At 42.9% G+C, this 13,048-nt stretch overlaps 1 protein-coding gene across 1 annotated transcript in view; it reads right to left on the bottom strand.

Annotated features, from left to right (window-relative positions):
* Nucleotides 1–13,048, bottom strand: part of fermt1 (FERM domain containing kindlin 1) — a 79,529-nt gene that overhangs the window by 45,498 nt on the left and 20,983 nt on the right. The window contains exons 4-6 of the mRNA XM_059985250.1: nucleotides 11,145–11,495; nucleotides 6,458–6,652; nucleotides 1,491–1,704 (exon numbers count right to left, since the gene is read on the bottom strand). Of these exons, the coding sequence (XP_059841233.1) occupies nucleotides 1,491–1,704; nucleotides 6,458–6,652; nucleotides 11,145–11,495 (760 nt within the window). The remainder of the gene's footprint in view (nucleotides 1–1,490; nucleotides 1,705–6,457; nucleotides 6,653–11,144; nucleotides 11,496–13,048) is intronic.

Here is a 13,048-nt window from a genome sequence, read left to right as displayed (position 1 = left end):
ACCTCCACTATAGCAGGGCATTCCAGATATCAACCACTTGAGTAAAAAATATCAATACCTCTTTCATTTCCCCTTTAAAAGACTCTCCCACCACTTTAAACCTACACACCTAAGTTTTTGATACCTGTGTAACCATGTTTGCCTTCGTTCACATTATTTGCCTAGCAAAGGTCCTAATTCTTACTGACAGACCTCCACTATAATCATAGTGATGCCATCTCTATCCTGGTGGACCACTAATGGAAAGGTTTTACCTTCATTTGCCAGATTTTATATTTGTTCCTTTACTTAAGCGGCTGGCTGGCATGTTCTCTACTCCTGTGGTGCCAGGTGTAATGTAGCATTTCCAGTAAATTGAGCAACTGATTAAATTAGCAGAAACCTTTCATGCATTCATGTGAATCTTCAGAGCTCCTTACATGGAAGGAGCAATGCTAAAATAACATACAAACGTTCCTCAACCATTTAAAACATTACTTGAGCATGTTGCAGGGATCTAAACATGAATGCATGTTTTTTTCCAGATAATTATTCAAGTTTCTTACTATCTCCTCATTTTGCAACTTACTCTCTCCTGCTTACTACCTGATCACAGCCATAACTTTCTTCCCATCCCTCATCTTTGTCTGCATTTTAAAACTCACTTTTTTCCTACATTTTTAAACTATTCCCAGGATGCAAGTTGCACCATTTGTTGGAAGTACTAACAGTTTCTTTCTTCACAGCTAAGTAACATGCTGAGTAGGTTTTACTTTCATTTAACACTTACCTACCAGATTAATTTTCTCAAAAATTCTGCTCAATGCATTAGATATGGTTTAACCTTTTCTCAACAAGTTAACAGCCCAAATTAAGAAAGAGCAAACTGAGAAAATAGGTTTCAACACAAAACAAAGAGAGCACTGTCTCGTATTCTTTGGTCTCCTTGGATAAAGCTCTGGGAAACTTACTAAGTAGTAGTCAATAATGTTAGCACTACAAGTACAAAGTAAGGGTTAAACACTTGTAAAATGATGGGACATAAAACTGAGTTGACTGAAATTAAAAAAATAAGAAAATGGTGGATCTGCACAGCTGGTCAAGCAGAGTCTATGGAGAGAGAGCTGGAGTTAATATTTTAAATTTACTACCTTTCTTTTGAAAGCTTAAAAAAATCTGTGTTATTTCAGATTTTCCAGCATCTTCTGCATTCTGCTTTCTCTTGAAATTTTATTTAAGAATCTGATGATTTTCTGCATAAATTTATTATCTACCTTTGATAAGCTAAAAACTAAAGCAATATTCTGATTATGTAAATATTCTACATACAAACCAAAGGTATTCTATATAAAATATCTTCTAAGCTTCAAAAACAATTGTTCCTTTAAAAAGAAAATCACTACCGCAATATTTATTACAAGCATACTTAAGGGCAGGTATTGCTTTTGATTAATTTACTTCAGATGTTAGTTCCAATTAACAAACATTCAATCCATTTCAAACATTCTTACCCAGCATTTAGTTTTGCTTTCTCAACTTGATTCTGTGGCCGGTACATTTTGGCCAGTACCTCTGGCGTAATGTTTGGCTGACTAACAGCTAGAATATTGCATTTTTGTTCAGCTAGAGGACTATCGCTGAACCAAGTGATTGTAGAAGAAACAGGCGTTCCATTGACAGGGTCATATATGGGAGTCATCGTCTTGCTGTACAGTCCAGGACTTGCTGCTCAATGAAACAAATGGAATGATGAAACATTTGTGCAACTGACTTTTGAATTGCAGGCATTTGTATAAAACATCTTGTTGAAACAAGGCAATATGTCTGGAGAAAGATACAAATCTAATTCAATAAAATAATTCAGACAAATGACAGATCATCACTATACTTTGTTTAAATGGAAATTGTCCATAATAATTTACAAACTAAGAATGCCAAAGTGAGGCAACATTTCAGCTAGCACGCTGTTTTCTCTGATACCTATTGTCTGTAAGAATCTAAACATGTTGCTCAATAAGTAACTTTGCTGGAAATGGTAATTGAGATTATTTTGCTGCTGTATGTCACTCGGTAATTGTTGGATATGCACCAAATATTAATTCAGTTCAGTTAAGGTGTGTGAAAATTATTACCCAGAAATTGGTGTACATTTACCCATTTTTAAAAATACAAATCTCACATTAATATGTTTTCCCCAAGTTAAATTCCATTAGAGCCCACTTCCTATTGCAAATCGTTATCCAACAGTAAATTGGATGAGGCATGATAGGGAATGAACTACATTCACTATGCATCTAGCATGTCACACACATCTACTGACATCATTCCAGGCATGGTACCCGTTTTCACAGCTGCAGACAGAAACTGGAAGCTAAGAAAACCAACCCAAGATGCGAGATTTTTCCGCTTGGTAAAACAAGCAGCACCCTCCCCATTCCCCACTCCCACAAAATCAGTGAAGAGCTTCAAGATAAAGGGGCCTTTATTTTTGCCAACAGCCCCTGCCTAGCTAACTTTTCAGGGGCTTGCTTTTTCTACCCCCACCCACGAAACAACTCAAGCAAAGACAGCAGCATTTTTATACCTGGTGCTGTGATATCTGGCTTCTGGATGTATCCTTACCTTGCTTGGGGCAGCTAAATGCATGGGAGCTGTCCAGTCAGACCATCAGTCAGGTAGTGTCCAAGATAAGCATTAGTGCTCCAGCTTCTTCCCCTGCCCCAAAACTACCCAATTCTTCCCCCTCACCAGGGTTAAACACCAGTCTACAATCACCAAGTTTGTTTGGGACAGCTTCAGCACTGAAGCCTCATTGGAAACACAGACAGAAAGATACAAATCAGCAAGTTGTAACACGGATGCAAGGAGTGAGAAATACACTCCAGAAGTGGAGAGAGAGGTTGATGTGGCAAGAGTTTACATTAATAGAGGGAAAGACAGGGTGGATTAGTTGATGTTGTCCTGATGTGTTGTAGAGTAGTGCCTGAAGAAAGGAAAATATTAACAATGTCATTTCTTGGACTCTCAGCAGTAGAGAGACTGAGGGTAGTGGCTGGTACTTTGCTAGTCTCCTTGTTACAGGACTAAGGCCTACCAACGAGGTTATTCAGTTACCCATCACTATAGTATTTTATATTAACTGGAAGAGGAACAAAGAACAGGAGGGCTAGACATGCCTTAGTACTGTGACTATACTTTACCCAGGCACATCTAGAGAGGTTTTCCCAGGCAGGAAAAGAATAATAGTGCTTTATCTTATGTAGTGCCTGAGAATGATACTCTAGTGCCAACATGAATCGTCTCAGGGCAATCAGGATCAATAGGAAAGAATGGCAGCTACTCACCAGTCCAAACATCTTGTGAATGTGGTAGCACGTGAATGGGTTGGCAGGTTATAAACACACGACAGAAAGAAATGTTATAGAAAAAGCATGCTGTGAGGAGGAGACTGGAGACCCATTCATACAAGTGACAGTTAACTATTGTCAAAAGGCAACTTCAATCCCCAGTTCTAGTTGGTGCAGAGAAACATCAATCTCTTGCTCCCTCCACAATCAGAAGTGCAACACTTGTACATTTATGCGCTAAATCTCCTTTATTGCATCAGAAGGAACAATGAAATGGGCCATCATTCTACCTCATGTTAGCTCAAGAATTGCACCAGATTACGGAGAGATCAGTGCTCCAAGTGTTGGTTCTGTTATGCTCAGAAGGGTTATTTTGCTTAAAATTTCAAATTACAACTTCCAATTATTTAGCAAGTTATTACTGAATCTCTTGTTATTATCAAAGTACATTGCACTATTAGAAAAAATAAATTTCTAGTAGCAGCATTTAATATTTTTCTAGTTCAGGGCTTTTTTTTACCTGAAATGTGTGAAATAATAAGAATTAAAACAAACCGATACATACTGAGAGATGCAATGTTTAGAGAGGCTAAAATGAAACAAAGGCTTTGTCTGAAACCCAAATGCATTTCTATTGAGTCACTTTTATACATGCAACCAACAGAAACACTGGAAGTAGTCAATAGGTTGTAAGGAAAGAGTTGAATTTGATTCCTCCTTGGTATATGCTAAAATGTTTAACACAAAATGGAAATTTGTAAGACAAAATGGTGTTACCATTAATAGCTTAATAGCAGTAATAGCTTAGAAATGTGCATGGTGCATATCCTTGAGATTTGATACTGGTGAAGAATTTGCTCCTTTTTATAAACTTATTATCTCTGTTTCTAGGTTATGTGCCTAGACTGAAGGTCACAAGAGCAAGAAAGTGCAGGATGGTGCCACTAAGGGATGGAAATGTCCTGGTGTAAAAGTTACATTAGATCTTTGAAGGGTATAAAAAGGGGCAATACCTTTCTGAAAGTGGGAATCTTAGGCTGAGCTGTGACTAGTGCTAAGAGCTAGAGGTAGACAAGGATGTTGAGAGGGAAAGAGACTGGCAAAACTTTCTGACACTTGTGGTTACCTTCGACAGTACATTGTGTAGCATGACCTAATGATTGGTCGATAAGTATTATTTTGTCTTTCACTACTTTATTGACTATTTTTCTTTCTTTCTATATTTTATTCTTCAACTAAGGAAGAGGATGTACTGGAGCTTTTGGAAAGCATCAAGTTGGATAAGTCGCTGGGACCGGATGGGATGTACCCCAGGCTATTGTGGGAAGCGACGGAAGAGATTGCTGAGCCTCTGGCGATGATCTTTGCATTATCAATGAGGACAGGACAGGTTCTGGAGGAGTGGAGGGTTGCAGATGTTGTTCCCTTTTTCAAGAAAGAGAGTAGGGATAGCCCAGGAAATTATAGACCAGTGAGTCTTAATTCAGTGGTTGGTAAGTTGATGAAGAAGATCCTGAGAGGAAGGATTTATGAACATTTGGAGAGGTGTAATATGATTAGAAATAGTCAATGTGGCTTTGTTAAAGGCAGGTCGTGCCTTACGAGCCTGTTTGAATTTTTTGAGGATGTGACTAAACACATTGACGAAGGTAGAGCCATAGATGTAGTGAATATGGATTTTAGCATGGCGTTTGATAAGGTACCCCTTCAAGGCTTATTGAGAAAGTAAGGAGGCACGGGATCCAAGGGGACATTGCTTTGTGGATCCACAACTGGCTTGTCCACAGATTGCAAAGAGTGGTTGTAGACGGGTCATATTCTGCAAGGAGGCCAATGACCAGTGTTGTGCCTCAGGGATCTGTTCTGGGATGCCTACTCTTTGTGATTTTTATAAATGACCTGGATGAGGAAGTGGAGGGATGGGTTAGTAAATTTGCTGATGACACAAAGGTTGAGGGTGTTGTGGATAGTGTGGAGAGCTGTTAGAGGTTACAATACGATAGGATGCAAAACTGGGCTGAGAAGTGACAGATGGAGTTTAACCCAGATAAGTGTGAGGTGGTTCATTCTGGTAGGTCAAATATGATGGCAGAATACAGTATTAATGGTAAGACTCTTGGCAGCATGAAGGATCAGAGGGATCTTGGGATCCCAGTTCTTAGGACGCTCAAAGCTGCTATGCAGTTTGACTCTGTGGTTAAGAAGGGCTACAGAGCATTGGCCTTCATCAATCGTGGGATTGAGTTTAAGAGCGGATAGGTAATGTTGCAGCTATATAGGTCCCTGGTCAGACCCCACTTGGAGTACTGTCCTCAGTTCTGGTCACCTCGCTATAGGAATGATGTGGAAACCATAGAAAGGGTGCAGAGGAGATTTACAAGGATGTGGACTGGATTGGGAAACACGCCTTACCAGAATAGGTTGAGTGAACTCGGCTTTTTCTCCTTGGAGCGACGGAGGATGAGAGGTGACCTGATAGAGGTGTACAAGATGATGGGAGGCATTGATCGTGTGGATAGTCAGAGGCTTTTCTCCAGGGCTGAAATGGCTAGCATGAGAGGGCATAGTTTTAAGGTCCTTGGAAGTAGGAACAGAGGAGATGTCAGGGGTAAGTTTTTTTTACGTAGAGAGTGGTGACTGTGTGGAATGGGCTGCCGGTGGTGGAGGTGGATATGATAGGGTCTTTTAAGAGACTCCTGGATGACCACATGGAGCTTAGAAAAACAGAGGGCTTAGGTAGTTGTGATGTAGGGACATGTTCGGCACAGCTTTGTGGGCTGAAGGGCCTGTATTGTGCTGTAGGTTTTCTATGTTTCTAACAAAGTAACTTCTTATAACCTTCAACAATGTGTACAGTGCCTCCTTTGCTTGCAGATACCTCTTGCTGCCAAATCAGAAAAGAACAAAGAACGAATTTTTGAAATATTTTCTCTACACAGATCAAGCAGCACTCATGTGGAGGCAATGCAAGAAAGCTTCTCCAGTTCTGTCAAAAGGTCCTCAACAAGGAACCTTGTCACTCTTTCTTTCTCCATGACTGCAGCTTGACTTGCTGAATTTTTCAAACTTTTTCTGCTTTTATTTTGGTTTCTGGTATCTTGTTCCAAATTGAATCAATGCATTTTAATTACCTATTGATCCTGGGGATAATGGTACCTGATCCAAATCTAAAACATCGTCATTAATTGGATGTATATCAATTTTTTCTTTACTCTTCCTTTTACAGATGATATTTTGCGGTCTCAATAGGGAAAGTTCCTCTGGCCTACGAATATCTGAAAAGAAAATTGATAAAATACAAATGATTAAATCTAGTGCATTCAATTAGAATGAAATGCACGCAACGTATTCTTAAGTGCATAGACTGGATCTACCTCCTTTTTTAATGAGTCCAAATTCAAATTTCATCAGTGACAAATCTTACCATAACTTGATGATTATTCTCATATGTTTTTCACCCAGATTCTGGGGGTCTGCTTTCCAAACTGCAATTTTTTCAAAAGAAGGCCTTATTTATTGTGGAGTTAGGAAAGCAAGTTCTTCCTCTCTGGCTCCACCTCAAACTCCCTGTCAAATCTGTTCCTCTTTCCACAAATGCATCCATGGCCTTCTGAGCATTTCCTGACTTTCTTTCAGGTTTCCAATATCTGCAAGTTTTCTTGTTTTCATTGGTTCCTGGATGCCCCATTTCCCTCTTGTCCAAGCTGGTCAATCTGTTCTACTCCACTGCAGATTGTTACCTTCAAGGTCACAACTGTTCCTCACAGCTCACTTGCTTTCGCAGGCAATTGATAGTCGTATGTTTGAATCCAGTATTAGTTATTCACACCAAAAACAATAACTTTAAATGATTAAGTATGGAAGTCAACTCTGGTGTGATAATGTTTGGAAAGGTCAATCATGGGGAAGCTGGATAAACACATGACAAAAACAAACTTGAGGGATAAAACAACAGAAGGATATAAAATCAGAATCACACAGCACAGAAACAGGCCAGTGTCTATGTCTATGCTGACCATTAATTGTCCGTCTGTACTAATCACATTAATGAGCATTAGCAATCTATTATCTATAGCCTACCATGCCTTGGCGATTGAAGTGCTCATCCAGTTGATGTGTGACTTGCCTCCATTACTTTCTCAGGCAGCATGTTTCTGACACACACCAGTGAGGTTAGCCATAGAAGTGTGCAGCAGTTGGTTGGGGGTGGGGTGGGGTGGGGGGACACTGACAGAAAGGCTAATATACCAGTAGCAATATTGTCCTTTACTGTAATACAATTTTGAAACAATCTTATAGTTGTGCAAAATTTAAATTGAGTATTTTTGCAAACTACACTCACAGAAGTTTCCTGTTGAGCTAATGATTAACAATCAAGGGAATATATTGGAATTACGAAGTTTACTTTTTTATGTTAACTTTTTATAGTTATTATCAAAAGCATTGAGTCAACAGATTTAGAACTTCCACCTGAAAATTCCATAAGGGCCCTCCTGAACACCCATCATAACTACAGCAAAAAGAAAAATGCTTGTACACCATCTGAGACTCTGCTCATCTTCCTCTGAAGTTACACAGCCAAGTAGGTAAATCCCTAAATATCATTTCTCATTATAGAGTGAATATTTGTTTTTCCAAACTTTATTACTCAAACAAGGTTAACAAAATATGTTCAGGTAGCGAGTAGGCAACATTTATGAGCTTGTACAGCTGCTTAAAAGAATTTATGGGAAGATATTTGAGAGTCCATTAAAGGCATTGAGAGTCAACATGAGACATGTGGGAGGGCCATCTCAGCACAAGATAAGCAATCTACACAAATACATTGGGAAGTAATGCAATCACATTTTGTTTGTTTTTTTTTGTGCTGGGTTGCCTCTTGAAGTCTTGGATTGGCCAGAAATTGGGGCTAAGTCGACATTACTTTTCTGCATTGCGGTAACTTCTACTTTACAAAAAGACCACTCAACAACTTGGCCAAATGAGCATCTTTATCAGGGAGGGCAAATGATATTTACAATACAGAGGCTTCCAGGTACCTTGTTCGACATGGGTGGAGGAACCATATACAATGCATACTGGGAGTAAAAAGAGCAGAAGTAAAGACTCAGCCAACCCTGGATCCCGCCCCTTGCTACCAACAGCTCCCCAATTAGTATTAATTTACTTTTAATAATACTCACATTACAACACTTCTCCCCCTTTAAAACCCAACATTCCCCAAATATAGAAGAACTGGGAAATAAAAACAGTGGTATCATTAGCAACCAGGTTACCAATACAAAAACACTTAAAAATAAATGGCAAATTCAACATTCAATCTAACAACAAAAGAAACTATCCAGTCAAAGATTCAGTCTGTCAGGAGGTTTGCGAGGGCGCTGCGATCTACGCACTACCCCCCAGTGACCCAGCGGGCATCGATGGTGAGGATGTTTTGGCTGGATCTGGTATTGGGGACACGAGAGGGGTCTGTTTGTCTGCGTGAGAATGTCCATCCTCTTCCGGGGACTCTGCCCCCTCTGCCAGTGTGTCTCCCTCTAGCAAAGTCACTGGTGGACATGCTTCCCCAGTAGTCTGTCTCACCATTGGAAACTCCATGGAACTGTCTACCTCTGAGCCGGAATCATGACGCAGGCGCACATGGTCCTGATGTCTGAGGAAAACACGTCCGTCAGTCTGCTTAACAACATAGGAAACTGGACCACTCTGCTTAAGAATAAACCCAGGTAGCCATTGCTGATTGTTTCTCACATAGCCATTGTCATCCGGTTCTAACTGTCTGTCTCACGCATATTGATCATGTCCCTCCTTCTGCTTTTCCTGCTTTCTCTCCACTTTTGCCTTCGTGTCCGGGCGCAGCAGGTCCAATCTTGACTTGGGCCTACGCCCCATCAACATCTCTGCTGGAGTGCTTGCAGTCGTAGTCTGTGGAGTGAGGTGGTATTTAAACAGTAAACATGAAAGCCGGGTACTAAGAGAGTCCCCTGTCATCTGCTTCAGGCCTTCCTTCACTGTCTGAACAGCCCGCTCAGCCAAACCATTTGAGGCTGGGTGGAAAGGGGCCGTCCGAATGTGACGAATGCCATTCTGCCGCATGAACTCACCGAACAGCTCGCTGGTGAACGTCGGGCCATTATCAGTGACCAGAGTGTCAGGCAACCCGTGGACTGCAAACACTTGCCCGAGTTTGTCTATGGTTGAGGGGGCTGTGATGTTGCTCATGATGTGAGCTTCGATCCATTTAGAGTGCGCATCTATCATTACAAGAAATATCTGTCCCATAAAGGGGCCAGCAAAGTCCAAATGTAGCCTGGACCAGGGGTAGACAGGCCACTCCCATGGGTGCAAAAGAGCTGGTGGTGGCATGTTCTGATTGGTCTGACATTGTGTGCATGATTTTACCTTGTTCTCCAGATCCTGATCCATTCTTGGCCACCAGACGTAGGATCTTGCAAGGCCTTTCATTCGAGACACCCCTAGATGAGTCTCATGAATTTCCTCCACAACCTGTGAACGGCCAGGGCAGGAACAATGACCCTCACCCCCCCCCCCCCCCCCCCCAGAAAATGCAATCATCCTGTAGACTCAGTTCTGTCTTGTGTTTGGCATAAGGCCTCAGTTCCTCTCCTTCCACGACTCTGGGCCAACCTTGTAAAAGAAAAGTCTTGACTTGAGACAGGACTGGGTCTCTCTCTGTCCATTGCTTGATCTGGGTTGCCTTTACAGGTGTCTCTGACAGCCTCTCCAATGAAAACACAGTCTCTGGAGGCACATATGTAGTAACAGGCGTCTAAGGTAAAGGGAGTCGACTCAGCGCATCGGCGTTTGCATTATCCCCACCCGCTCTGTACACGATAGTATACTGGTAGGCTGACAATGTGAGAGCCCAACGCTGTATCCTGGCTAAGGCTAGCGGTGGGATGCATCTGGCCTCCCTATAAAGGCTCATCAGTGATTTATGGTCCATATAAATTGTGAATGCACGTCCATAGAGGTACTGATGAAAACATTTGCCCGTAAAAAACAATGGCTAGACCTTCTTTGTCTAGCTGTGAATATCCCTTCTCACAGCCATCAGGGTACGTAAAGCAAAACCAATAGGCTTCTCTGAACAGTCCTCCATTACGTGTGAGAGAACTGCCCCGACTCCATAGGGCGAAGCGTCGCATGAAAGGGTGATCTCCTTGTCTGGGTCATAGTGAACGAGCAGCTTTGCTGAGTGTAGGAGTTCTTTCACTTTCTTGAAAGCTTCCTCCTGCTCTTCACCCCACCACCACTTAGTGTCATTGTGAAGGGTTTATACAGTGGGGCCAAAACCTTTGAGGGGTCTGGAAGAAACTTGCCATAATAATTCACCATTCCCAAAAATGATCTGAGTTCAGTGACACTCTTGGGGCTTGGGGCCTCCTTGATAGCTCTCACTTTTTCCTCCACCACCTGTGAACGGCCAGGGGGAGGCACGATGACCCTCGCCCCCCAGAAAATGCAACCATCCTGCAGACTCTTTCCCATGTTTCAACCGCAGCCCTGCATCTGAGAGTCTCTTCAGCACCTGTTCTAAATTAGCCAGATGCTCCCCCTCTGTGGCTCCCGTTATCACAACATCATCAAGATACACTGCTACACGTGGAATCCCCTATAGTAAAGAGTCCATTTTCCTTTGGAAAATGGCAGGGCTAGACGCCCCTCCAAACACCAGGCGATTGTATTTGAATAATCCCTTGCGCGTATTGATGGTGACGTACTCCTTTGAATCCTCGTCGAGCAGCAGCTGTTGGTAGGCGTGGCTCATGTCCAGCTTTGTGAACAGCTTACCCCCTGACAGGGTCGCAAACAGGTCATCCACCCGTGGCAATGGGTACTTCTCCAGCCTAGAGACCCGATTCACCGTAAACTTGTAGTTCCCACATATCCTCACTGTTTTACCTGCCTTCAAAACTGGAACAATGGGAGCCACCCACCTTAAAAACTGGATGGGCTCAATGATGCCCAGCCCCTGTAAACGTACCAGCTCCACCTCGACTTTGCCTATCATGGCAAAGGGCACTGACCTGGGCTTAAAAAAATGTGGTGTGGCCTCCGAGTCGACATAGAGTTTCACGGTCACGTCCTTCAGTGTACCCAGCTCATCCCTGAAAATGTCACTATAACGCTGCAGAATGTCCTCTATCACGTGTGCATACTTAATTTCATGGCAATTGAGCCGGATTTTGTGAAGCCAATCACCACCCAAAAGACTGGGCCCACTCAGTCTTAGCTATCACCAGCCTGGCTTCAGCTTTCTGGCTCCCTGCCGAAATACCCACATATATAACACTCCTAGATGAGGTATGGGCTGCCCCGTATAGGTCCTGAGTTGGAGCTTAGATGGTCTGATGGGAGGCAGGTTGGACCCCCATGTCCTCCTGTAGGTCCCCTGAATCAATCTCGAACTTAATGTCCTTTCCCTTGACAGTGACTGTGGCATAATATGGTTCAGGTGGTCCCTCATCCGTTTCCACCCCAAACATGCTGTAGACACACACTGCCTCTCCGTCTGCTTCTCCTAGGTGGTGTGTGGCTGCCTGAGCCTGTTGAGCTTTCCCCTGCCAGACTTAACCTCACCCTTTAAGCTTCTGCACCTTTTAACCAAATGTCCCTTCTTGCTACAAGCATGGCAGACAGATTCTTTGAACTTACAAACATTTTCATAGTGCATCCCTCCACACCGGAAACATTCCACCAGCTTTGCCTGTCTACCAGTCTCCCTCCTGACTTGGGGCACTGCCGTCGACTGCGACCCCCCATATCCTTTCTGTATATCCTTGGCATTATTAGCAGCCAGCTCCATGCCTTGAGCAATCTCTAGGGCTGTCTTGAAAGTCAACGGTGGGGTTTCCCCCAACAAGCAGCGTTGTACAGCGGCATTATTAATGCCACATACTAATCTGTCATGGAGCATGTCATCCAACCCTGCTCCGAAATTGCAATGCTCCGACAGCTGCCGAAGCTCGGCTACAAAATCGCCCACAGACTGACCTGACTTCTGGACATGGCTGTGAAACTTGAACCATTTAACTATCACCGAAGGCTTCGGATTCTAGTGGTTCCCCACGAGCTTGACCAGATCGCCATATGGAATATCTCCCGGTTTCTGCGGCGTAGCTAAGTTCCGTATCAGCTTGTACGTCCTTGCCCCACACACACTCAGGAGAATAGAGTGCTTCTTAGCCTCCTCAGTAATTCCATTAGCACAGAAAAAGTTGCCCAACCTTTCCTCGTACTCCAGCCACTCCTCGAATTGCACGTCAAACACACAGATCGTTCCAAACATAGCCATCCGAACACAAGGCTCCTCGCCCGCTCCCAGCTCCTGATCGAAAACGGGGCTGACCCGTCCATAAAACCAGTTTACCTCGTCACCAAAAATATGTGGTAACTTCTACTTTACAAAAAGACCACTCAACAACTTGATGGCCAAATGAGCATCTTTATCAGGGACGGCAAATGATATTTACAATACAGAGGCTTCCAGGTACCTCGTGCGGCCTGGGTGGAGGAACTATATACAATGCATACTGGGAGTAAAAAGAGCAGAAGTAAAGACCCCGCCAACCCCGGATCCTGCCTCTTGCTACCAACAGCTTCCTGATTAGTATTAACTTACTTCTAATAATACTCACATTACAACATGCAAGGTTTCCTTTCATACAGCCTCATGTAGTATAGTCATAAGCCAC

Source organism: Hypanus sabinus, chromosome 12 (genome assembly GCF_030144855.1).
Source record: "Hypanus sabinus isolate sHypSab1 chromosome 12, sHypSab1.hap1, whole genome shotgun sequence".
Classification (NCBI taxonomy): domain Eukaryota; kingdom Metazoa; phylum Chordata; class Chondrichthyes; order Myliobatiformes; family Dasyatidae; genus Hypanus; species Hypanus sabinus.
The sequence above is the reverse complement of the archived record's forward strand: the minus strand, read 5'-3'. Positions and strand labels throughout refer to the sequence as shown.